General features: G+C 34.7%; 1 protein-coding gene across 41 annotated transcripts in view; it reads left to right on the top strand.

Moving 5' to 3' along the window:
- KCNMA1 (potassium calcium-activated channel subfamily M alpha 1) overlaps positions 1–23,487 on the top strand; it is a 471,638-nt gene that overhangs the window by 257,500 nt on the left and 190,651 nt on the right. For 29 of the 41 annotated variants that reach the window (XM_017807024.1, XM_017807043.1, XM_017807032.1 and 26 more), the window contains exons 4-5: positions 17,742–17,835; positions 21,294–21,405. In XM_017807024.1, coding sequence (XP_017662513.1) covers positions 17,742–17,835; positions 21,294–21,405 — 206 coding nt within the window. Of the gene's footprint in view, positions 1–4,238; positions 4,263–17,741; positions 17,836–21,293; positions 21,406–23,487 lie in introns of all 41 variants that reach the window. The other 12 variants (XM_017807020.1, XM_017807021.1, XM_017807041.1 and 9 more) reach the window with 1 other exon arrangement.

Raw genomic sequence — 23,487 nt, forward strand, 5'->3', positions numbered from 1 at the left:
CATCTGTAAGTTCATATCTGCACATTTTTAATTTTTCTTTTTTTTTTTCCCAGCTTCAATATGGTGTATATAATTGTAACTAATTCTTCTGGGTCTAGTGTTAAATACTAGTTTCTGTAGGTCAAAGGATAAATTCTTTCCGTATTTTAATATTTAGATTTGCAAAGCCTCAGAACTGGATTATAGATATAGAATATACATATATATTTATATATATATATATATAAAATTCTATAACATACATGGGTAGATACAGAATTCTAGAAAGTGGAATTTTATTCTGATAATGTAGAATAACAGAATAAAAATTAGATATTCATATTTTTAATAAGCAGCTCACCCTACTGTCTTAATTTTTTTAAATAATTTTAAAATGATTTTAACTTTTTACTAAACAGAACTATTTGAGTGATTCAAATTGAAAGCTCTACATCTACTCTGTCTTATGAAATATAGAGATGACAGATAGTGACCTCCTTTGTTGGCTGCTGGTTTTCCAGAGCAAAAAACTTACGTGACAAAGATGCTTAACATTAATTTTATTTCTATTGTACCACATGCTATGATGAAAATGCAATAATAGTTGTTGATGGATGTTTATTTATGTTAAGTGTACAGGTTGCTTGTTGCACCATTAGTGCAAATCTTCATTTTAATTGTCAGGCTTAAGTGCTCCACTATAGGAAAAAATAGATTGTCCATAGTGTGCCATTTTTTTCTCACATCAGTTTATGAGTAAGCTAATTTTCAGTGAATACTGGTGAGAAGTCAATTAAATTATCTTATGACTACTTTTCCGAATGATTTATACTTTTAATTAAACTATGATTGTGTTTTGTCAAATTTCTTCTGAAGCAATATGTACCACCTTACCTAGTAAATATCAATCTCTTAGATACAAATCTGTAATTTTAAATGCAGTGACCTTTAACTGTAGTGTCTTTGTTCTTTGTAGGTTTAGGAAAATAAGGGCAAATGTTTAATTATGTTTAATTTAAGAAACTTGGGCAAAAAATGACAACTTGCTAATGCAGTGTTCTCTTTAGATTCTGGAAGCTTAGATGTACTGAAATTAAATGGAAGACAAGTATATTAACATGTTAGAAGGTTCCTGCTGAATTCAGAGGGAAAAATTCTTGTTGCTAAAAACATTATCTTTCATATAGACAAACAGTAAGAAGAATAAAGTTTAAAGTTTGTTATTAATTATTAATACTAGAAGGATTAGGCTTTTCTCTGCTTGTAAGACCAGTGAAGCATTGAAACCTAGTGATTTGAAATTTCTGTTCATGCAAGTATTAAGAACAGGTTAGACAAAAGGGGTCTGAATACAGTTGAACTTTCTTCAGTGAGTGGATTGAATCAATTATATTTATGATGTTCCTGCTAATTAATTTTATGATGTTCCTGCCAGTTGAAGATTTTTACAGTATTTTTGGTCAGTATTTACAGAAGGCTCCATCCAATGTGCTTAATTCTGTATGTGAATCATCTAGCTGAAATCCATGGGCTATAGCAGCAGAAATATTTACAGTGTTGAGACTGAAGTTTGACCCATCTGCTTTCCTTGCTGTACATCACTGTATGCCCAGGAAGAAACAGAAAGCTAGAATTGGATGCCCTGTTTTGCCAAACTAAACTTTGCAAGTAGTTGATTTATTGAAAGGAATTTTATATGCAAGGATTGGAAAGAATTAATTCCAGGGCAGAATATCCCAGAAATTTAGTTAAATTTCATAGCTCTGGTCATTTAGTTTCAACAGTACAGAATCCTTCATAGTGATTAGAATTTATAATTTGCAACAGAATTATATGAACTATGTAAAGTTTGTTATGGCTTTTGGCTACACCAAAAGGGAGAAACTTCTACCATTTTAGACCACTAGGAAATGAATGAGTTTGATAGCTTCTCTCCAGCTGGAGCAGGGAAAGTTTTCTAACATGAGGTTGATTCATAGCAAGAGCTGAAAACAGAAGACTGAATCTCTTCTTGAACTTAATAGCTGTATTTCTGAAGACTAGCTGGTTTTATAGCAAAAAAATCGCTGTTTGCAGGACAATAAACTGTGTCAATAAACTTTGTGTAGAGGTATGGTAAGCTGTAATTTAACCTGATATTTGGAGATCCTTACATTTGTAGCTTCTATCGTACTCTGCTCCATTAGTAGCAGATACCGAAGGATGTGATTCTTCTAAGTTTGTTTTTACATTGTTATGTTCATATTGAGAGTGACGAGATTGTAGAACTAAGACCAGCTTTGTGTTCTGTCTGAATGTGGAGGACCTTTCTGTCATAACTAGATGGAAAATTACTGGTGTATATTTTTTAATAAGAATAAGGACTACTTTTCATCTTTTGCTAAATCAGTGTTTGTCTAGATAGATTGTTCTATTTCCACAACAGTGGGGAAGTATACATACGTAATATGTATAATTTGTGTTGTGATACATACATGTACATTATAGTACATACTGAGTATGCCATAAGTCCAGTTAATAATTGTACAGTACCTTTTTGAATGGTACACTTTGGAAGTCTGCAAGTTCAGTTTCTAAATTTTTGGCCTTGTCATCTGCTTGCCTTAAACAACTTACTGGGTTTCTGGCTTTGTCAGCGGTGCTTTAATCTATCTTGACTCAATAACCTCTTTCATAGGTGATAACATTTGCATGCACTGTGCAGCAGTTTGTAAGTATACCTGTACATCCAAGAAAATATTCACATCTTTAATATACAATTAATGAAACATTCTACTAGCCTTGTTAAATAGCACATAGTGGCCAAAAGTGGTATGAGTCATGACTGAAAGTTATGTCCCTGTGAGAAGGTTGGAAGTGTTTAGACAGCAAAATAATATGTATTTCACTATGTAAGAGGAGGTTTTATATCTGGAATGTGCAATTTTAAAATTTTTTTTACCTATCAAAGTCAAAAGATGCTGACAGGTTATTCTGCTAATCTGAGAAATTTCAAGGGGCCAGAAAATGGTGTCTTCTGTCAATTAAGCTGATTTTGTTTTGATCTAAATTTCTGTGGCAATTTACTAAATTAAAAGATTAATGTTTCAAAAAGCTATTAGTGTATAAAAACAAAGATACCAAAAGTAATTGTTCTGCAACTGGAAACATTAAAAACCTTATACAGTAAGTGAAATTTAGTTTTCTTGTTTTTTTGGTGTTCTGTGAATTGCTGCCCTCCATAATTAGGTTATGTATTTGAGAACTGTACTAAAACTATAGTGATCATGTGCAATTAAGGGTAATTAAGAAAAATTACTTGAAAAATGCATACCTATTCAGAAACATGGGAAAAATCCTTTTGTAATGGAACACAGATAATAAAATATTACAGTGTTACAAAATCATACTTTTATCATCTCAAGGTATCATCTCTTATGTGAGTGTTGCATTAAAATAAATTACCCGGTCAACTATGTCTTTCTGAACTCTCTGGAACCAAGCTATGAAGTAGTGGGCCTAATCTACATCCTTTAAACTGGCTAGGTGGTCACCCTATAATTCAGGTCACATTGTTATGTTCAGTGCAACTGTGAAGGTGAGTAAGGTAAAGGCAATTCACAAGCACCACAAGTTATGAAAAATACCCTGATTTATTCAGCAGAGATGTCTTTTACTAGAAAAGCAGCAGAAGGTGACTGAATAAATCACTCGTATCAATGCATCCCTTATATCATCCATCTTCTTTTGGTTTGGTTGATTATGCATTCAAATCAGTGAAACTTGTGTGATTTAGGTCCTGTGCGCTGCGTTGAATAATTCACCTCAACATATCTGTGTGTTTATGATTCTTCAGTTATTCATCAGTTATTGAACAGTTTAGACATTTTGAAATTGCCCCGTATCTCATTATTTCATCCTCTTTTTTTTCTTGGGTTTTTTTTTTGTTTGTTGGTTTTTTGGTGGTTTTGGTTTTTTTCCCCAAAATACATTGAAAACTCAGGTTTGCTTTGAAAGCTCAAATAAAATTATATGAATGAAATAACAAACTGCTTATTTAAAAGAACCGATTGGATTTCAGACTTGTTACTGTAATTTGTGATTACTCCTCCCCCTTCTTCTCTTTCTCATCTTTTGTCCTCCTTTACAAGCATCTTCTTCCCCATCCCTGCGTAATACTGGTGCTATGTACAGTATTTTGTTTACAGTAGTATAAACATTTTCAGCCTGTGACTTCATTGCTGAAATAACTCACCTCTTTCATATCAACTCTTACCTAGGAGCCGTACAGCAGACTCATTGATGTAGGTTTTTTTCTGCATGGCAGCCCAGGCCAAGCTGTGGTTTCATTGCATGATGCAACTTCACCCTTTTTGGTTGTCTATGGGATTAATTATAATCTATTCTTGTATTGCCTGTGCATGCCAATGTGCTTACCATAATGGTGTATACACTGAATGCAGTCTAGAGCATTAAGTGCATGAAATGCAATTTTAAAAAATAACATAAAATTAGAAATTTCGAGCAAATGTAAATTATGCTTAGCAATAACTTAAGTTAAGCTTTTATAGAATGAATAGGACATAATATGTATCAGGTCTATTTATTTAAAATTTCCAGATATTACAGTAGTTTATTGACTAGATGCACAATTTCAGTGTGGTCAAGATGAGGGGAAGAAAGAGTGTACTAACTATCCTGTTGTGACAATGGCTGAATGGTGCCAGTAGTATCAGAAAGATAAACCTTTCCCTGCTGTCAACTTCAGCAGCAGGTGACAGTGAAAAGAGGTAAGACTACAAATAGTCATTTATTAAAATTCAGAATTTGGGAATAATTTTAAGTACAACGGAGGGGTTTGTTTGTTTGTTTGTTTTTAATGATGTTAAATAGCCTGCAAAATAATTTAAAATGTATTGGTTTACAAAACACAATGAAATTCCATATGAAGAATTGTAACACTGCTTGAAATTTCTTTTACAAATGACATTGTGACCATCCTAAGCAATCTGTTATTCATACATTCTTAAATGTATTCAAATGAACCTTTCATCAGCACAGTATAAGATATAATTTAATGCTAATCTGTCTTTTTCCTTATAAAATGGTGAAACATCACTTTGGGAAGTGACTTGAAATGTGTCTGAACACAATTTTGTTGTGCTGTTGATCAGTGCAAATGTTCATGTGTATGTGTTCAGACATTACGCTTTGTGAGCTTTTTGGTGTTGAAATTTATTTACAGATTTCAAAGTAATATTCAGGTTGGTGAATAAGTATTATTTATCTCAGACATTTAACTTTGAGGGCCTGTAATATAAAATGTTATGATGTTTGAAAAATGGTGATAGAAAACAGATATATATATTAAGTGAAAATATGCTTAGTGTGTACTTTTAAGCAGGTAACTGAAAACGTGCAATATGTATTCAAAGCAGTAAAAAAGGGAAGCAGATTCCACAGATCTTGTCATGCCACCCACATGATGATACTGTGCTGCCCTAAGAATATATATTACTTAGGATTTTATTTTTTTTATATTATTCCTGTAGTCCACTTAATGACAGTTGCACTGGTTTGGGGTTTTTAATTACTATGAAGGAAAATTCTTTTAGTACTGTAAAACCTATCAGACATATCTATACAGCAACATGGATTTATTCTTCCTGATATCAGTACAAAACAGATTATTATACCAGTCCTGTTGACTTCCCAGTAGCTCGGTGTGTAAGCTTAACTACGTGCCCGTTCTCCCATGCACAGCAGACAAGATAAAAAGGTGATGGATCACAAACACAGAATTACACAGAACATGCTGAGTTGGAAGGGACACAAGGATCACTGAGTCTCGCTCTTAGCCCTGCACAGGACCATCCCCAAGAATCACACCATGAGCCTGAGAGTATCATCCAAACGCTTCTTGAACTCTGTCAGGCTTGGTGCTGTGACCACTTCCCTGGGCAGCCTGTTCCAGTGCCCAAACACCCTCTGGGTAAAGAACCTTTTTCTCATCTCCAGCCTACAGTGCACGCCATTTTGAGATGGTGTTAGAAAAAAAGGGCCACTATATATTCATTTTTAACATTATTATAATCCTCTTCTTACACTGCTGTAAAGTACTTTTATATCAGGCTTGTGATAATTGATTTGAGCAACTGCTGCAGCTGTAGGCCATTCCTTACTCCATTTGTTAATGGAGATAAAGTTACTGCTAAAAAAGAAAGGCATAGTGTCATTAATCTGTCTAAAAAGGGCCTTGCTTTTCCCATTTAGACAAACCACTGAGTAAGACTGTCACTAGGCTCCAAGCTAATTTTCTTGTCTGAAAAGCTCAAGTATTTTCTTAATTTCTTCTTTGTTTATTTAAACTTTTTCTGTTCTTTTGCAAAGTAAATGTGACTATTCAGTGAGTCTTTCATAGAATCATCACTTTGCCTCAAGAATATGGTAATTTGCACTTAAGACAGTGGTGGTAAATAACCAGGTCCCACAGCTGGAACAGCTGTGATAGGAACATTTCTAAGAAGGAAAATTTACTAGATTGCAGTTATATGCATGTGCAAATTAAGCCACAGCAGAGGAGCTTGTGGGTAGAGAAACTGTGTACATGTGTTTCACTTTAAAAAGGTATGTGGAATAAAGACTCTTTAGGAGTCTAGGTTAAAAAAAAGGGAAACTGGGAGAAGGAATTCTCATAGATGTTAAAGTCTGCTGGGAATGAATGTGACCTGGATTATCCCTATAGTTGGTTTGAGGCAGAGGAATTTAAACAGATATACTGTGATGCTCAGGATATAGTCAAAGATCTTAAATGGTTACTCTGGATAGTTGAAAGGTTTTTTACTTGCCTGTCCATTAGTCCCAGTAAAGTGTAGCATGTATACAAATACAGACTTCCTTGGGATAGTTTACAAGTATATACTAGGTGTCTCACAGTTTGGGTTGGGAGTAGTTGGGTTGCTTGACCTTTGGCACCCTAAATGTATCTTAGGTTTTAGCTGACTAAGGTGCTTAAAGGGACCCTTATGCTGATGGGTAGATGATGAGAGGGAGAATCTGAAATTATGAAAACTTGTTTGGGACTAATATATCTTCTAGTTTTATGTAGATTTTTTGAAGGAATGTACATGGTTCATGTTATGCCTTCATTTGAAATAGGAAACAATATATCCTGCCTGGTGTAATTGTATATTAATACTGCTATTAATACAATATGAATAGTTTTTTAGTAATAGATTTGGATCATGCCACTAAAAAGCCTGACCAAAGAAGCTGATCCAGTAATGTAATGTCAGGTTTCTGCCACTTTGCAATACTTCTGGCTTCCATTGCTCATTTACATTATTCACTGTTGTTTAAGTCAAATAATATACCTTATGTTCAAGTTTATTACTACTCAGTAAAAACTAGATAGTTGCCAGATATTTTTCATCAAAATATCGCAGAAGGGAATTCTGGAAAAGATGGTCAGATGAATAAACTGGAAATATTTTAACATTCCAGTTTATCTGGTACTCTTGTAATTTTCAGTTAGAGTAGTTGAACTTAGACTAAATCTCATAAGACAACATTTTAGTCATTGTATGTATTATTTCAAAGTGTTCAGTCAGATGAAGGAGAATTTTAAAAGCTGGACAATAGTATCAACAGAATAGAAGGATAATAAAAGACACTGAGATGGAGGAGTAGTTGGAGCTGGAAATGGATGATGATGGTGGGCTGGTGAAAACTGAGTTTGAGGAAAGTGGATAGCAAATTGGAAAGCACTATTGGATAACTTTAAGAGATGGCAGTTGCAAAACAGAATCATCAAATAGAGCAAGAAGGAATCTCAGGAATTCACTCTTCCTTCCACTGCAAGGTAAGACTGGCTCTACAGAAATTTATTCAAACAGAGACTTATTTAGGAGTTCAATGGTTTGTAGGCCCTCTCCTATAGAAGAAGGAAATTTTAGAAATATCACATATTTAGACCATTCTATTGACATATGCAAATGCAAGGACTTTAAGTGGTCCATATACACCAGGCTGAAAAGTATTTACTGTTTTAAAAATCTGATATTTGCTGTTCTCCCCAGAGAATCTATTCTAGTGTTTAGCTACATGTTTTAACTGGAAAAGTTTTATGCTTCTGATATACTACTTAGTAACTTTATCCATTTCCATTTGTTCACTTCAGTGTCAACATGGAAAAGGGATTAGTCTTCTTTTTGCATGATCATGTGACTTGTTTGCATTTTCATGTCACCCTTTGTTTTCTCTTTTCTGGGGTAAACAGCTACAACACCTTATTACTCTTTGATAAACTTTGATACAAAATATTAAATAACAATTAGACAAGAAGTAACAGAAAGGGGTCATTACAGTAGAGACATGCAAGATTGTCAACTTCAGTAAACAGAGTATAGTTCAACCAAATCTTTCCATAATGCAATCAGCATACTAGATATAACTTATTAAAATTTGTCAAAAAAATGTATTGTTAGTTGAAACAGTATGCTCATGTTTTTCTCTTTAGAATGTTAGTAGTCTCACACAAAATCCTTTGTTTAGAAGTGTGGTCCCTGGCATTGTTGCTCTATCATTTTCCTAGAATTGATTTGCCATCAGGGAGATTGTTTTGTCAAGGTAATTTAATGCTATTTGCAGTTGCCAGAGTTCTTAGCTTATGGTAAACAATTAAGAAATCTAACACAAAAAAATAATATGCTCTTCCTACTTATCTATGTGGTTCTCAGCAAACCTTTTCAAATGCAGTTATCTTAAATATGATGAAGATCTTAGTGGTGTATTTTGCAAGAAAGCACATGCTCTGTCTTCTGTACCCTACTGAAAGAAGTTATGGAGATGGACTCTGGGCTGTTCACTGATGCCTGTTTTAGCACTCAGTTCGTGAGTATTTAGCTGTTCTGCAGGGATCTTCCTTTGACTTTTGGTTGTAAGAGATGTATGCTGCAGGCAGTAGTGAATGTACACACACCCTGATGAAATTAAGTGATATTCGGTTTCCAGAGTGAGCAATTTTAATGTGCATTTTTTCTGTATATCCCAACAGTTCAATATAAAAATATAAGTAAAAGTTTCTTGTTATCATGCTTGTATATAATTTTGTGTTTGGACTGAGGAAGATAAGAATTTGATTTTACTTGAGTGCTGCGGTACGTTAGCTTATGTTTTGCTAGGGAGTCTGTGAAGAAGCATGATATACTTAAAATTCACGGAAAACTTGAGAAAGAAAGATGAAAACTGACAGCATTATACTGAATTTTACCAAGCTGTATTAGTTCATTTAGGTAAAATAACTACTAGCAATGTTGCTTGACTCTGTCACTTCATATATTTTCAGTTGCAAATAGCTCTGTAAAAGTCAGTAGTGTTATACCAGGCAAAATCTTGAAAATCTGAGATGAGCATCAGGAAAGTGTAGCTTTGTTTTTCAGTCATACCAACTAAATTTGCCTCCTAATTTTATACATGAATGTGACAGAAGTTAAAATTAAGAGCTTCTCTTTCTTTCCCAACTGAAATCCTTCTCTCTCTTAGTTTCTAAACTGAATTAATTTTGCATTAAAAACTGCCAAGTCACAGCATTTAAATATATCCTTAATTTAAAGTAAGTTAACGTTCAAAGGGGAAAATAAAAACAACCTGAACTTTTAAACCCCATTCTTTATGATGTGATCCAGAAATGTGGAAAAATCATAAGGAAAAAAATATAAAAATCTCTGGTTCTGAGAAAAATCTTTACTAAATTATGCTGTTTTAATTATGTATTTAATATATTTAATGTATTTTAACCTAATACTGATTGATCTGGATTTGTTCTTGCTTGTTTCTTCTGACATTGGAATTTTTTTTTTGAAGAAGGATAAGGAAACCTGTTCATTTTACCCCAAATTAGTCTAAAAGCTTGTCCAGGTTCCCCTATGTGCTAGGGAGATTATACAGAGGTACTTAGTTGTAGAAAGCATCTGCAGAACAGATGAGTCATGATGCATTTTTTTAATTAGGTTAGAAATAAAAGGGTAGTATTCTAATGCCAGCTTGTGATCTGTCTGACTTTAAAGAATAACAGAAGATATTGTGATAGAAATTAGAAAAGGGAAATAAGGATAGACACTTGCATTGCTCGTTTTTTTTTTTTATAAAGCATAGTTTAAACAATAGTCTAAGAAATCTTGAAAGATAGCTTTATTTCACGTTATTTGACATTTCATAGTTTATTTTGATCAAATTTATATTTTGCTTATTTACTTTAAAATTGAACAAAGAGGATTCTGATTGTTGATGTAATTCAAAGACAGCTTAATGTGTATGAGCCTAAGATCATGTGGTGGTTTGAACCAAGACAGATCAAAAGGAATTAAGCAAAGGAGAGTCAGAAGAGAGAATTGAAAAAAAATACTTGGCAAAGCCCCAAGAAGCTCCAGGATTTGACACTGAAACATGTTAGGAGCAGTAACTTATCTGGGGGTGTGTGTGCATAGGAGAAACTGTTAGTGAAGGATTTAGATGTAGGAGGTTAAGTGCTCAAATAGAATTTAAATGTATCTTTAACAGTAATAATATAAGAAGATACAAGAAATGGTCACATCATCGTTCTCAGCTATCAGGTCATAACTGTCTGCAAAATTCAGTGAGAAAGAGGTTGTTCCTCTTTCACTCATTGTCTCCAGAACCTCAGAGACATGTCTATAACTAGCGATGTAATGGTCCCATAGAGATTTATGGACCCAAGATTTAATGCTGTGATAGCAGAGTACATGGCACTTCTTCTCTGGCCAGAGTGAGTCTTTTTGCCTTCACTAATGCCTTGTTCTGATCCAGCTGGCTGTCCTTCCTTTTTGGGAAGGAAACCAACTAAACTCTTCCTGCATATCCTGCAGTGTTCATTGAAAGTGCTAATAGCAAAAGGTTCCCAGGTGGCACATCACTTCATGTCAAGGGAGAGTGAAGTAATTTAGAAGTTATTTGCCATCAAAAACTTTATTGATGCTATGACTCAAAGAAAGGCCTTCTAAAATGAGAAGGCATCTTGCATATAGAAGATGAATATACATACTGCAAAACATTTTTTTTTCTTTCTGTGAGACTCAATTGGTTAATAAAATCATTTGAAGTAAGAAAAATTATGTATCACTTTGAGATGTTTGACATATTTGATTCTTATTTAGTCTTGGTGATTTGTTTTAACGATGGTGTTTGTTTCCCTAGGTATACATTTGATAGGCATCTGTGTTAATAATTTTGCTGTATGTTCATGCCAGTTTCAGTAAAGAAGATTTTAACTTATTCCTTTCTGAGCTGTACAACAAAACCATAGTTAAAGGAAGAAGCTCTTCTGCACTGAATGAAAATTGCTTTTACTAAATGATACATGTAGCTTTTCCATAGTTTTACTTTAGTACTACATCACTGAAACACAGTTAAAAAGCCTAACCTAACCCCCTTGATTTCCTTTTTGCTGTACTGTTAAAAGTATGTGTTAAAGGAATATAAATGGACACTGTCATATCAAATTTATGCAAAATTCATTTTTTTACTCTAGAATTGATAAAATTGCATTTGTTCTAGAAATAAATTTTACAGAATTCAATATTACAGAGGAGTTTCCAGCAAAACAAAATAGTTTTGAAAAAAAGGACCACTATAAACAGTTTTATGAACAAAGAAAATTTACATACCCAAATTAATACAGGTTAATTGCATTGAAATACAGTTTGAAAGTGCGAAGTGAATGGAATGTCTTCAAATTATGAGATACTAATGAGCTTCTAAATAATGAGTGGTTTCTCTCAATTATTTATTCATTTGTGTTTTTTATATTTTAACAGCATCAGCTGGTATTTCCATACATAGCTGTAATTTAATTTAAAATTCACTTTCATCAATGGACATTCCGTCTGATAGAAACTGCACATTTTACTGGTTTTTCGTATAATGCACTGTTGTGCAGTCTAAAAACTGTCATGAACAAGAGAAATAAAATCTTCCTAATTTTTCATATTATCAGTTTTTAGGTTTTATATTTTATTTCATTGATATTAAGAATTAAAATATATTTTTATCTAGTTTCAGTAATGGATTTGACTTTTCCTCCACCATTAAGAAAACAAATTTGCTTACTTCCAAAAACTAAAATTGTAAATTTGGAAAACTCTTTGAATTTCTAAAAGTTTTAGTAGCTTCTTAAAGATCCAAAGCTGTAACAGCTGTGGTAATATTAACATCAGTATTTTCCTGAATTTCCAGTAGAAGTAAATTTCTTCTTTGGTGGTTTATGAAAGTTTTACATAGAACTTCTTATCCTCAAAACACTAATTTAACTAGATTAATATGTCTTATAATTACAAATTTCCATTTTGTTTTAAAATTATACATAGATAAAAAACTCCTTCTCCTCACTTCTGTGTGATCATAATGGCAGTGATTGCATTGTGACATAGATTATCTCATGCCAAGGTTTGATCTGGTTTGCAATGGGCTTTATAGCTCCTGTCAAGAGGTGAAATAATGCAGTAAAAAACACTGAAGATATTTTCAACCCTGTTGCAATTGTAAAAATCCTAGATATATTCTATGAAGGCTTTTTCTGTGGGAAGTTTCATATTAATATACTTACAGAAACAATAATTTCAGAAAATGCTAAAAAGCATACTAGTTTTTTCCCTCTCCCACTCATTCTATGAGTATTCAAAGAATAATTCCAGTAGAACCATTTCAATGCATTAGAAGCATTTCAAATGAACCACAAATGAGTGAGAATAATAAATAAATACATGATGTAAACTTGTGACAAAAGTAGTTATTTAATCATCAGTAAATTCTTTTGCATTGAAGTGACAAGTGGTGCATTCTGTGGCAAAAGTGTCATGTAAAGTGTTGGCTTCAGTGTCAGTTGCAGCAAACATTTAAGGATTCTGGCATCACCTTGTCAAATTTTTGCCCCATCTGTATGAATTTAAACTGGAGTAATTGTGTTACTTCTCTTGTAGTCACTCTTGCTCACTGAGATAGTTTATGCCTATGATACCTGTAATAACTGGGCTTTATAACTACTAGTTTTGTTGTAAAAACTGTGCAAATTAAAGATTCTCTTTCAAAGTGCACATAAATATTAGAGAATCATAGAATCATTATCATTTGTGTTAGAAATGACCTTTAAGTCCACAACTAAACCATGTCCCCGAGTGCCACATCCACACATCTTCTAAAGACCTCCAGGGATGGTGACTCAACCACTTTCCTCGACAGCCTGTTCCAATGCTTGACAACCTTTCAGTGAAAATTTTTTTCCTAATATCAAATCTAAACCTCTCCTGGCACAACATGAAGCCATTTCCTCTTGTCCTGTTGCTTATAGTTGATAGAAGAGGCTGATCCCCACCTTACGACAACCTCCCTTCAGGGAGTTGTAGAGAGTGATAAGGTCCCTCCTGAACCTCCTTTGCTCCAGGCTGAACACACGCAGCTCCCTCACCCACTCCTTACAGGATTTGTGCTCCAGACCTTTCAACAGCTTTGTTACCCCTCTCTGGACACGTTCCAGCACCTCAGTGTCTTTCTTGAAGTGAAGGGCCCGGAACTGGACACAGCACTCAAGGTGTGGCCTCATCAGTGGGACACTGGTACAGGAGGAGCACCACTAGTGACCAGACAGCAGCCAGATTTACCACACACTTTGGACTCTGCCTTCCAGCCCTTGTTTTCCCTCACTAATCCAAGCCACGAGCAGCCAGTTTCTCCATAAGAATGCTGTGGGAAATGAAGTTAAAGGCTTTAATAAAGTCCAGGTAGACAGCATCCACAGCCTTTCCCTCATCCACCTTGTCGTAGAAGGAGATCAGGTTGGGCAAACAGGACCTGCCTTTCATAAACCTGAGCTGGCTGGACTGGATCCCCTGGTGTCCTGCATGTGTGGCACTCAAGATGATCTGCTCCATGACCTTCCCTGGTACTGAGGTCAGGCTGACAGGCCTGTAGTTCCCCAAATCCTCCTTCTGACTTTTCTTTGCAGATGGATGTCCCATTTTCTAACTTCCAGTCATCTGGGACCTCTCCAGTTAACCCAGATTGCTTGTAAATGATGGAGAGTGGCTTGGTGAGCACTTCTGACAATTCTGTGGGTACCCTTGGCTGGATTCTCTGTGGCCCCATAGAATTGTGTCTAAATGGTGTAGTAGTTTACTGACCATTTCCCCTTGGATTATGGGGGCTTCATTCTGCTCCCCATCCCAGTCCTCCAGCTCAAAAGGCTGGGTGCCCAGAGAGCAACTGGTCTTGCTATTAAAGACTGATGCAAAGCAGGTATTCAGTACCTCAGCCTTCTCCTCATCCTTTCTCATTATGTCTTCCCCACATCCAGTAAGAGATGAAGATTCTCTTTAGCCCTCCTTTTGTTGCTAATATATTTCTAGAAACATTTTTATTGTCTTTTTCACCAGTAGCTAGATTAAGTTCTAACTGGGCTTTGGCCCTTCCATTTTTCTCTCTGCATAACCTCACAACATCTTTGAAGCCCTCCTGAGTTACCTGTCCCTTCTTCCAAAGGTGATACACTCTTATTTCTGAGTTAAAGCCAAAGTTCTCTGTTCAGCCAGGCTGATCTTCTTCCCTGCCGGTTTGTCTCTCAGCACATGGGAATGGCCTGCTTCTATGCCTTCTTAAATTGTGTCTTAAATTCCTTCTTAAAGTGTGTCTAGCTTTCCTTTGCCCTTCAGAACTGCCTGCTAAAGAACTCTCTCAACCAGTTTCCTAAACAGGTCAAAATCTGCCTTCTAGGAGTCCAAGGTAGCAGTTCTGCTGACTCCCCTCCTGACTTCTCCAAGAATCAGAAACTATCTTTTGTGATTGCTTTGCCCAAGATGGCCTCCAACCATCACATCACCCACCAGTCCTTCTCTGTTCAGAAAAACAGGTCTGGTGGGCTGCCATCCCTAGCTGCCTCATTCACCTGCTGTCCAGTAGTTGTTGGACTATTGATCCTGCCACTTTTTCAGGGGGAGAAGTCCATTGCATTTAGAGTTACATCATTACTATAATTTTTATCAAGTTATATTAAATCTTTCCTGTCATTGCTAGTGTGCTATTTCACTGATTTTATCGTAGTTTCTCCTGTTTTTTATAGTATAAATGTCTGAAACCATGCTTACATGGAAAAGAATAAAAATATTTCTAACAGTCCGTTGCCTTCTTAAAGCTGAAACCTCTGCTGCCCTAAAGGGGTCTAATCCCATAGGACATGCTATGTGATTTTAATATAAAAAATAGAATATATTATTAGTCTTAGTGAGCCCAGTAGACTACTGTCTGGAACTCTAACAACTATAGCACTTCTGGTTTTGGGAAACTTGGTGTAAAGATGAGTTTCAAATTGGCTTCCTATCTGCAGCAGACTGAATGGTACAATGACAAACATCAGTGGCCATATTTTTATCTCAGCTCAAATGTGAGCTACTGATGAAAACAAAAAAATACCTAAATTGAAGAATAATTTCTTCAGTGGCATACCTTTCTGACAAAGTCATCATTTAAAGTAAAAAGGAAAGGATGTTGTGTCTGTCTTTGAAATGGATAACTTAAAAATTGAGACAGTCTTGATCTCTGAAATGAGGGAAGATTTAAGGGTATGAATAGCAGAAATAGCAGTTCTGGTTTTAGGTAAACAAGAGTCCCAAATCAGAATTTTGGTCTACTGTGCTAAGTGTTTTGCAAACAAGATGAAAATGTATTATGCATTAGCTAATTTGTCAGGTCTTGTAGGGTTTTGTAAAGGGCAATGACACAAGAGTACAGCTGTTAGCTGCAACCTTAGCTGACCTTAGCTGACAATTGTGAAAAGTACCAAATAACTGTGGAAAAGAAGAGCTCTCTATCCTAGTTATAAGTCCCTGCAGTTCCAGTAGCTCCAGTGAATTTCTGCAGCTTTTGCAGGAACCTAACCGGGAATTAGGAGTCCAAGCCTCTGTGTTGGTGCAGGGCTGTTGATTCTGCTTCCACATTACTTCTGTGATTTCTTTTGGTAGGGTGCATAGTGACTCAATGTGTAATCTACCTTATTTTGACAAAATCCTTTGCTCTCAATAATGCCGTAAAGAAAATGATCCAGTTGGGTTCTCAGATTACATCCACTATTTTTGTAGCTAAAGCTGTATTTGTAAAGTATGAGGTACTGTCTGCTGTGCTATATGTTGACATTTGGCTTCTATTGCCTTTTGCCTGCTTGTGTAAATCAGTTTTATTCGAAGTGTAACAAAAATGTCTCATAAGTTCGATGTTTTTGCAAATAGCCTTTGAAAACAATTTTAATAAAATTTCCTATAGCACTGAAGCTTCTTAAAATATAAAGCTACTGTACATCAAGGAGAATTTTACTGTATACATTCATGCATCTAAAGACAGGAGAGGGCATGCTGTACTTAACTTGTTTGACCTGTAATGTATACAAGGAATGGAAAATTTGGCTGCATGTGTAATGACCTGGTAGTCCAGACAATATCCTTTATGCCTTTAATTAGGTAACCGACATTCATAATGCATAGAATCTTGCTTGTTGAGCAGTCTAGCATTATATTTGCAGAGCTACTGCTATACTAACTGGTATTAGATTCACATTCAGTGATTTATTTGACCTGGAAAGCCAACAAATTTCTGCTTTTCTAAAAGGATATTTTCTAGGGCTCCAAATGATCAAATGATCTGCGTTCTAGTTTCCTGTTTTATTCTAGTTGTGATGAACACATGATCATTTGCAATATATGTGTGTATATGTATGTATATATGATGGGACATTATGTATATATAGTATATATATGATGGGACATTATGTATATATAGCATATACATCAGCGTATATTGGGACATGATTTTCACGTTGGTCTGTGACTACAGTATTGGACTGTGGCTTCAACAACCTATTTTAGAAACTTCACAAATAAATCACTAATGATACTTGTGGAAGTTATTGCCTTCCTTAGATAAAAGTATATCTGTAAAGTACCAGTTTGTATAGAGTAAGCTTTGGATCTGTCCCACTGTTAAATAAAGCATAATATAATAAGCTATAATTTGCAATGGCTGCTTGACACATAGAAGGGTATTTTAAATAACCTGCATGCAGAAATTAACCCTTAGAGTACTGCTTCAAATTCTTCAATTTATTTTGTTATTTAATTTCACCAATGGGCTATGCTGCTTTTCTACTCAGTTCATAGTACTATACATAAAGTACATTAAATAGCTGTACAAAAAAAAAAAGTGAGAAAAAGAAAAAAAAAACCATCCAACTTCTTATAAACAAGGGATTCTACAAGACTAAGTACCCCAGGTTGCTAATGGGTAATGTATTCCTAAGCAACTACTTTTTTGTTAAAGGTTTTATATTATGACATTAATTAAAAGCGTGTAATGTTTCACAGTAGCTGTGTGCTTGTTAGGGTTTTTCCTAAAGTATCATAGGTGTGTCTCCTTTAGAAAGAAGTCAGTTCTTTAAGGGTTAATGTGGGGTTAAGGAATCCTGAGGTATACTCCTGCTTGTCCTTTCCTAAGGGTATCTGCATGTTAACTCTCAGATATTACCTGAATAGGTGAATATAAACACTGTATGAATGACTAACTGAATGAATGAAATAATTCCTTTGAAATGCTTGCTTCTATCTTGTAAACGACTGGAAAACAGAAAAATTTTTTCTGAATCAAGGTCTTTAATGAAATGCATAAAATTCTCAGCAGAATAGAAACTCATATGCTGACAATTTATTCTGATTTCTTTTTGTTTCAAATAGCCCAATAGAATCCTGCCAGAATTTCTACAAAGATTTCACATTACAGATCGACATGGCTTTCAATGTGTTCTTCCTACTCTACTTCGGCTTGCGTGTAAGTAATGTGTGTGTTTTTGACAGCATGAGGCAGGGAGATTCTTTGAATGCAGCTTGACTCTGCAATGGCTGGACAGAATTAAGCTAATTTCTAAAATGCAGGATCAAAGCATTTTATTTGGAACATTTAGGTAATAAGAAGAATCTAAGATCACCAAGGAGACCAATAGTTTATAAGTGAAGCTGTCCCAGACTGTTCTCATGTGATAGAAAGTGAAAACTGTAACAGTTCATGCTGGTCAGTGACATCAAATCTAGTTTCATTGTTCTCAGTGGTGTGATAACTACTTCAGCAAAACCGGCGAAGAGTTGATCTGTTCCTCTGCTGTTAGATATGTCTTTGACAGTCAAAGGTTGAGATAACACCTGCTAGAGCTGCTGTATTCAGTTTTATACACATCCACTTTCCCAGACTGCTAGTGAGTGCTTTGCAGAAGCTAGAAATACTAGTCAATATACTGAAACACAGAACCTTAGATCGTACTCATCACTTTCTGCAAATCCAGTAATGCTGTTGCAGGATCTAAATTAGCAAAAAAAGGCCTCAAACCTAACGGAACTACAAGGAAAACATCATGTGAACGGAAAGCCTGCTACATTGGTTTTTAAATTTAATACAAATATTGCCTCCTGATCTTTCTTTGTCCATTTTGTTCCTGAGTCACAGGAGCCCCTTTGTCACAATGATAGTTGAGTTCCTTCTATTTCACTTCTAATCAATTTAACCAACTTTTTCTGAAGATACAGTAAGGAATTATATTGCAAACCTAGGTTATTTCATCACCTAGTCTAGGTGCAGTGTTTATCCTTTAGCTATAGATAAATTCCTTCAGTATTTACACTACTATCTATGCATTCTAAGCTATATTTTAAAAGCATACAGTGTAATAGCCCCTAATTCTTAAAAGTGGGGCTTTAGTAGACATCCATAAGGCCTGCAATGTAGGTTAACTTTTCGACATAATGGATTCAATGCATGGTAGTTGTGAACCCCCAAGAATCCTTTTTTAGCAGTATCCAAATCCTTTGTAAATTTTGTGCTGGTAATAAGGTTGTATTTTCTTACCAAAAGAATTAAAGTTACATATTGTCCACTCTTACTCAAAGCAGTAACTTAGGTTACATTATCAAGAAGTAGAGCACAATAAGAGGGAAGATACTGAGAGCTGATGTTAATACTTTCATGTCTGCACTGTATGTTTTTTGAAAGAAAGAGACAGCTCTGTAGACTGCACCCTGGTCCTGTGGACTGAATGCACTTTAGCAGTTACAGTGAGTGAGATGCACTGCCGGAACTCATTTTTTCAGTTTTAGTTTCAAGCAAAATAAATTCTTGTGTTATCCAAAACTGTTTTGTGATGCAAACTGAGGCTATGGTAAGTGGGAATGATAAGGATTCACTTCAGATTGGTATTCCTTATCTGAGTTAAAATGCTAACACAGGTGTACCTTCAGATCTCCAAGAAGTCCCAATGAACTAGACAGTAGTTTCTGAGGAAAAGGTAACACTTGGTTGTGTGAGCACAAGAATTGGATCAATAATGAATTTGCTACTTATGCAATAAGCATCTCATATGTTTAGGTATTTTAGTGGCTTAGGGTTTTTTTCTCTGATAAATATCTCCTGTGAGGACTCATTGGCAAATTAAAGGTTTTGAAGAAATATTTTAGAATCTCATCCTTTTCCATCTGTTTTCCTCGAAATTATGTTGCAACTCAAAATCACGTAAATATTGCCATATCTTCAGTTACAGAAGATATTTGTGTTCAAACACACATATATCCATTTTAAAATCTTTGTTGGCTAGTGTCCAACTATGTGAGAGCTCAGAAGTGACGCCTTCAAACTTCTGATGAAGACTAAGTCCAAACTGCCTGAGTTAGCATATTATCAAGCAATAGGGTCTGGCAGAGAAAAGGAAAGTGTGGCAGTAATCCTTCTTTGAAAGGGACAGAATTATGCTAGTGCTTTTAAAAGATAGCATCTCTTCAAACATGGTAGGATTGCTTCTGTAATGAAATAGGCTTTTACTAGTTGCTAATTACCTAATGAATAAATGTTGCAGTACTTACACAGAAAAGTATAAGTGACCTTTACAGTCAACAGACTTCGTTTTCATTGACTTTAATTTGTTTGAAAGCCTCAAGCTTGTGCCCTTTGGAAAGAAAAAATTATGATTGGAACATATATTGTAAGTTATGAAAATATTGATCTGACATCTTAAAAAGCTTTTACTTTCAAATATTCTGACTACTTCTAAATTTAACAAAAGGGAATAGAAATCTTCTGCTGAAACTGGATATTTTTGTTCTGTTTTCATGCTGGAACATTGATATTGAGTAATACAGACTAGCAAAATATCAATTTATTTTCCATTTTGAGTATTCTCTGAAGCAAATGCTGCTCATGTTTTTGGTCTTATTTTTAAATATGATTTCAAGATTTTTGACATCAGTACAGTCTCCTTTTCAAATATTTAATCTGGCATTCCAGCAAAGTTGGTATGCTCCATAAACTTATTCTGTCAAAGTTTTGAAGTATTTCTAAGGCAAGGAAATAAAGTGAATGAAATAGAGATTGTCTGTATTTGCTTTGAAAGAAAACACAATGACTATTCTCTTTAACTCAAAAAATACAAGCACTGTTTTTAAATGTGTTAGTCAAAGTTTCTAAACTTAAATGAGTAAAACTGCTCCTGTAAATGTCTTCATGATGCACTAAAATTTTATATTTATTTGTATATTTAAATTTCATATTTCTATGTTTTAATTATGTTTTAATTATTATTCAAATGGGAATAATAGTTTGACCTTATTTAAGCACAGAGGCAAGTTTTATCTATGATGTCCTTGGCATCTAAGTTTACCACTTTCCTTAGGCTGATTTCATAGTCAGGAGACAGGAATGACCACGTTTATGGCACAGTTCAAAGGACTGCAGTGCTGGTGCAGTCCTGAACTATGCCTTGTAGGAGTCATCCTGGTGATCTCCTCTGGACAGATGATAATAGGACTCTTTGTAAACTGTTATGTATTTAGAAACTTGTGAGCAGCAAATGTGTGATGAAACTACTACCAGTACATTTGGTGTGCTAGAGGAAAGGTGATATACTTCAAAATATTTTATACTTACCTATACTTCTCTAATAATACTGATACATGGTTAATAAATGTGGAAAAAATATTTTTTAGCGTAGATATTACAACTGATCACATATATGATCTATCTCTTCAGTTAGATTTTTCATTTTAATACCAATGTATTAAGCAATCAAGCAATACACAATACAAACCTTTTTCTAGTGAGACATGTTTTGTCTGGACTGACTTAAAACATCAATTACTACACTAACTTTTGAGTTTAGAATTTCAGAACAGAAAATATTTCACATACATGCAGTCAGCATGAGCATAATCTGATTCTTTCATCTCTCCTTTTTTTTTTTTTTCCTCCAGTTTATAGCAGCCAATGACAAGCTATGGTTTTGGCTAGAAGTTAACTCAGTGGTAGATTTCTTCACGGTCCCTCCAGTGTTTGTGTCAGTATATTTAAACAGAAGTTGGCTTGGTAAGTAAAATAATTTTTCCTTTTAATAACTGTTATAAAATTACTGAAACTTTGCACATTTTGATGGAGAATTTTTTCATTTCGTGTCATTGTGTAAACAGAAGAATAGTATGACAAAGTTGGTTTTGCAGTGAATGTGCTAGTTGTGTGGAAAGGTGGGTTTTGTCAGAAAAAGCACTTGTCCATTCATTAATATAATCTCCTACTCTAAGTGGTCTAGAACTCCAGCTTGGAAGTACTGTGTAACATGAGTCCGTTTTATAAAACAGTGAATTTGATGTGGTTGTCTCAGCTTGCAACCTGAACAGGTGATCCTTACCATTCATTCACTGAACTGGATTGCCATGAGTCATTGTCAACAATGAAATCAAAAAGTTTTCATTGCATTTTTTTGAGCCAATGTGGCTGAATTTTAAATCCACTGGAGCAACAGATTTGGGAGATATGTTTAAGCACTTGACATTTGTATTGGACTGCTAGGAATGCATTAGAAAAAGTATGCCACATGTAAAAAGGGAATACAAAATGAAACAGAGAGGACAAATCAGTTAAAGAACATCCATAATGTGACATATGAAGTTTCTTGTACAAATTCCATATGCTCTCTCATTAGGTAAAATGAAGGTCAAAATTTGGAATTTTTTTCAGAGAAAACTTCCTAAAAATTGCATATTCCATGAATGCAGTGCCTTTAGACAATGTATGGAACGTCACAGTTTGACAATTAATTTCTCCAGAAATACAGGCACTCATTGTCCCTGAAAACTGAAGAGTGGTTATCTTAAATGTTTCACATGCAAAGGAAAGTAAAACAGAGTCTTAAATAGTCTCACAATATTTTAAACTTTATACAGAAGTTTAAAGATACAAAAATTATTGATGAATTACTGTTTTATGAAAAAAGATTAATAAATGTATGCCACGATAAAGGTCATATTATATGTATCAGTGGTTATTAGTATGCCAGAGAAGAAAGCAGTAAAACAGCCAGAAAATACCACCATACATTCTCAAATGATGACTTTCTTTATTACATACTTCTGTCATGTATGGGAAACTAAGTAAGGCTTTTTGAAAGAGAAAATGTCATACAGTTCCATATTAGAATAGGAAATAAGATTTAAAAGGGAAGTATGGAAATAAAAACCACGCCTATGTCTAAAAGAAAATTGCTGATTTCAGTAGCTATAATTCAATCTCAGATTCTTTGCATTATGTGAATTAAAGGGATGAAGTTTCACACTTGAATGCGATGTATCAGTTTCCTGAAACTTTGATATTGAAATCCTTGGAGATGAAGGCTGCCTAAGAGAATAAATAGAATCACAGCATCCATTGAAAAGGAATATGAAATGAGAAAATAGCAAGACCACAAACTCTGGGAAATGAGGCCAAGAGATAATTATTTGGGATGAATACCCTTTATGAAAGTGACTGCATAATTGACTGACTCATGGTGACACAGCAATCTAACTAACAGTACTGACAGGGATAATGAGAGAGTTTGCACATTTAGCAGTTTTTGCTGGATATTTTTTACAAGATTTATGTCATTTTGCAGGAAGAGTTAAGCATTTTGCTTATATTTATTCATAGGGTTGAAAGGATTTCCATATCTCTTAATTACACCAATATCACTTTTTTTTTATTTCTTGTCTGTAGTCCCACTTCACCTGTTTTCTCATGGAATCCTCCTGAGACATTTATCATCCACTTAGGAAAAAAATTAGGCTTTTTTAATGTAGTCAGCTTAGGAGTGACTTATTTACCAAATTTTAGCTTTACATCTGCTTCCAAGGGGGTTTTCACTTTAGAGAAGTCATCCTTAGTGAAATAATTCACAAATTCAAAAATCTGAATTATTTGGGTTCCTAATGTAGCTTTAATTTAGATCAGCAAGTTATATTACTTTGAGAAGCTGTGATGAAAGAAGTTTTAAGAAAATACACTGAAGTGTATTATGAAGATTGTGTGTTCCTTTACACCTTTTAAAGAGATGGCAAAATTTGCTGTCTGTGGAGCTCAAATACTTGGGACATGCTTGTAGGTAATACAGTGGTAGGATTGAATGTGTGACTAGAG

This window comes from Lepidothrix coronata, unplaced genomic scaffold (genome assembly GCF_001604755.1).
Source record: "Lepidothrix coronata isolate B3197 unplaced genomic scaffold, Lepidothrix_coronata-1.0 Scaffold17, whole genome shotgun sequence".
Lineage (NCBI taxonomy): Eukaryota > Metazoa > Chordata > Aves > Passeriformes > Pipridae > Lepidothrix > Lepidothrix coronata.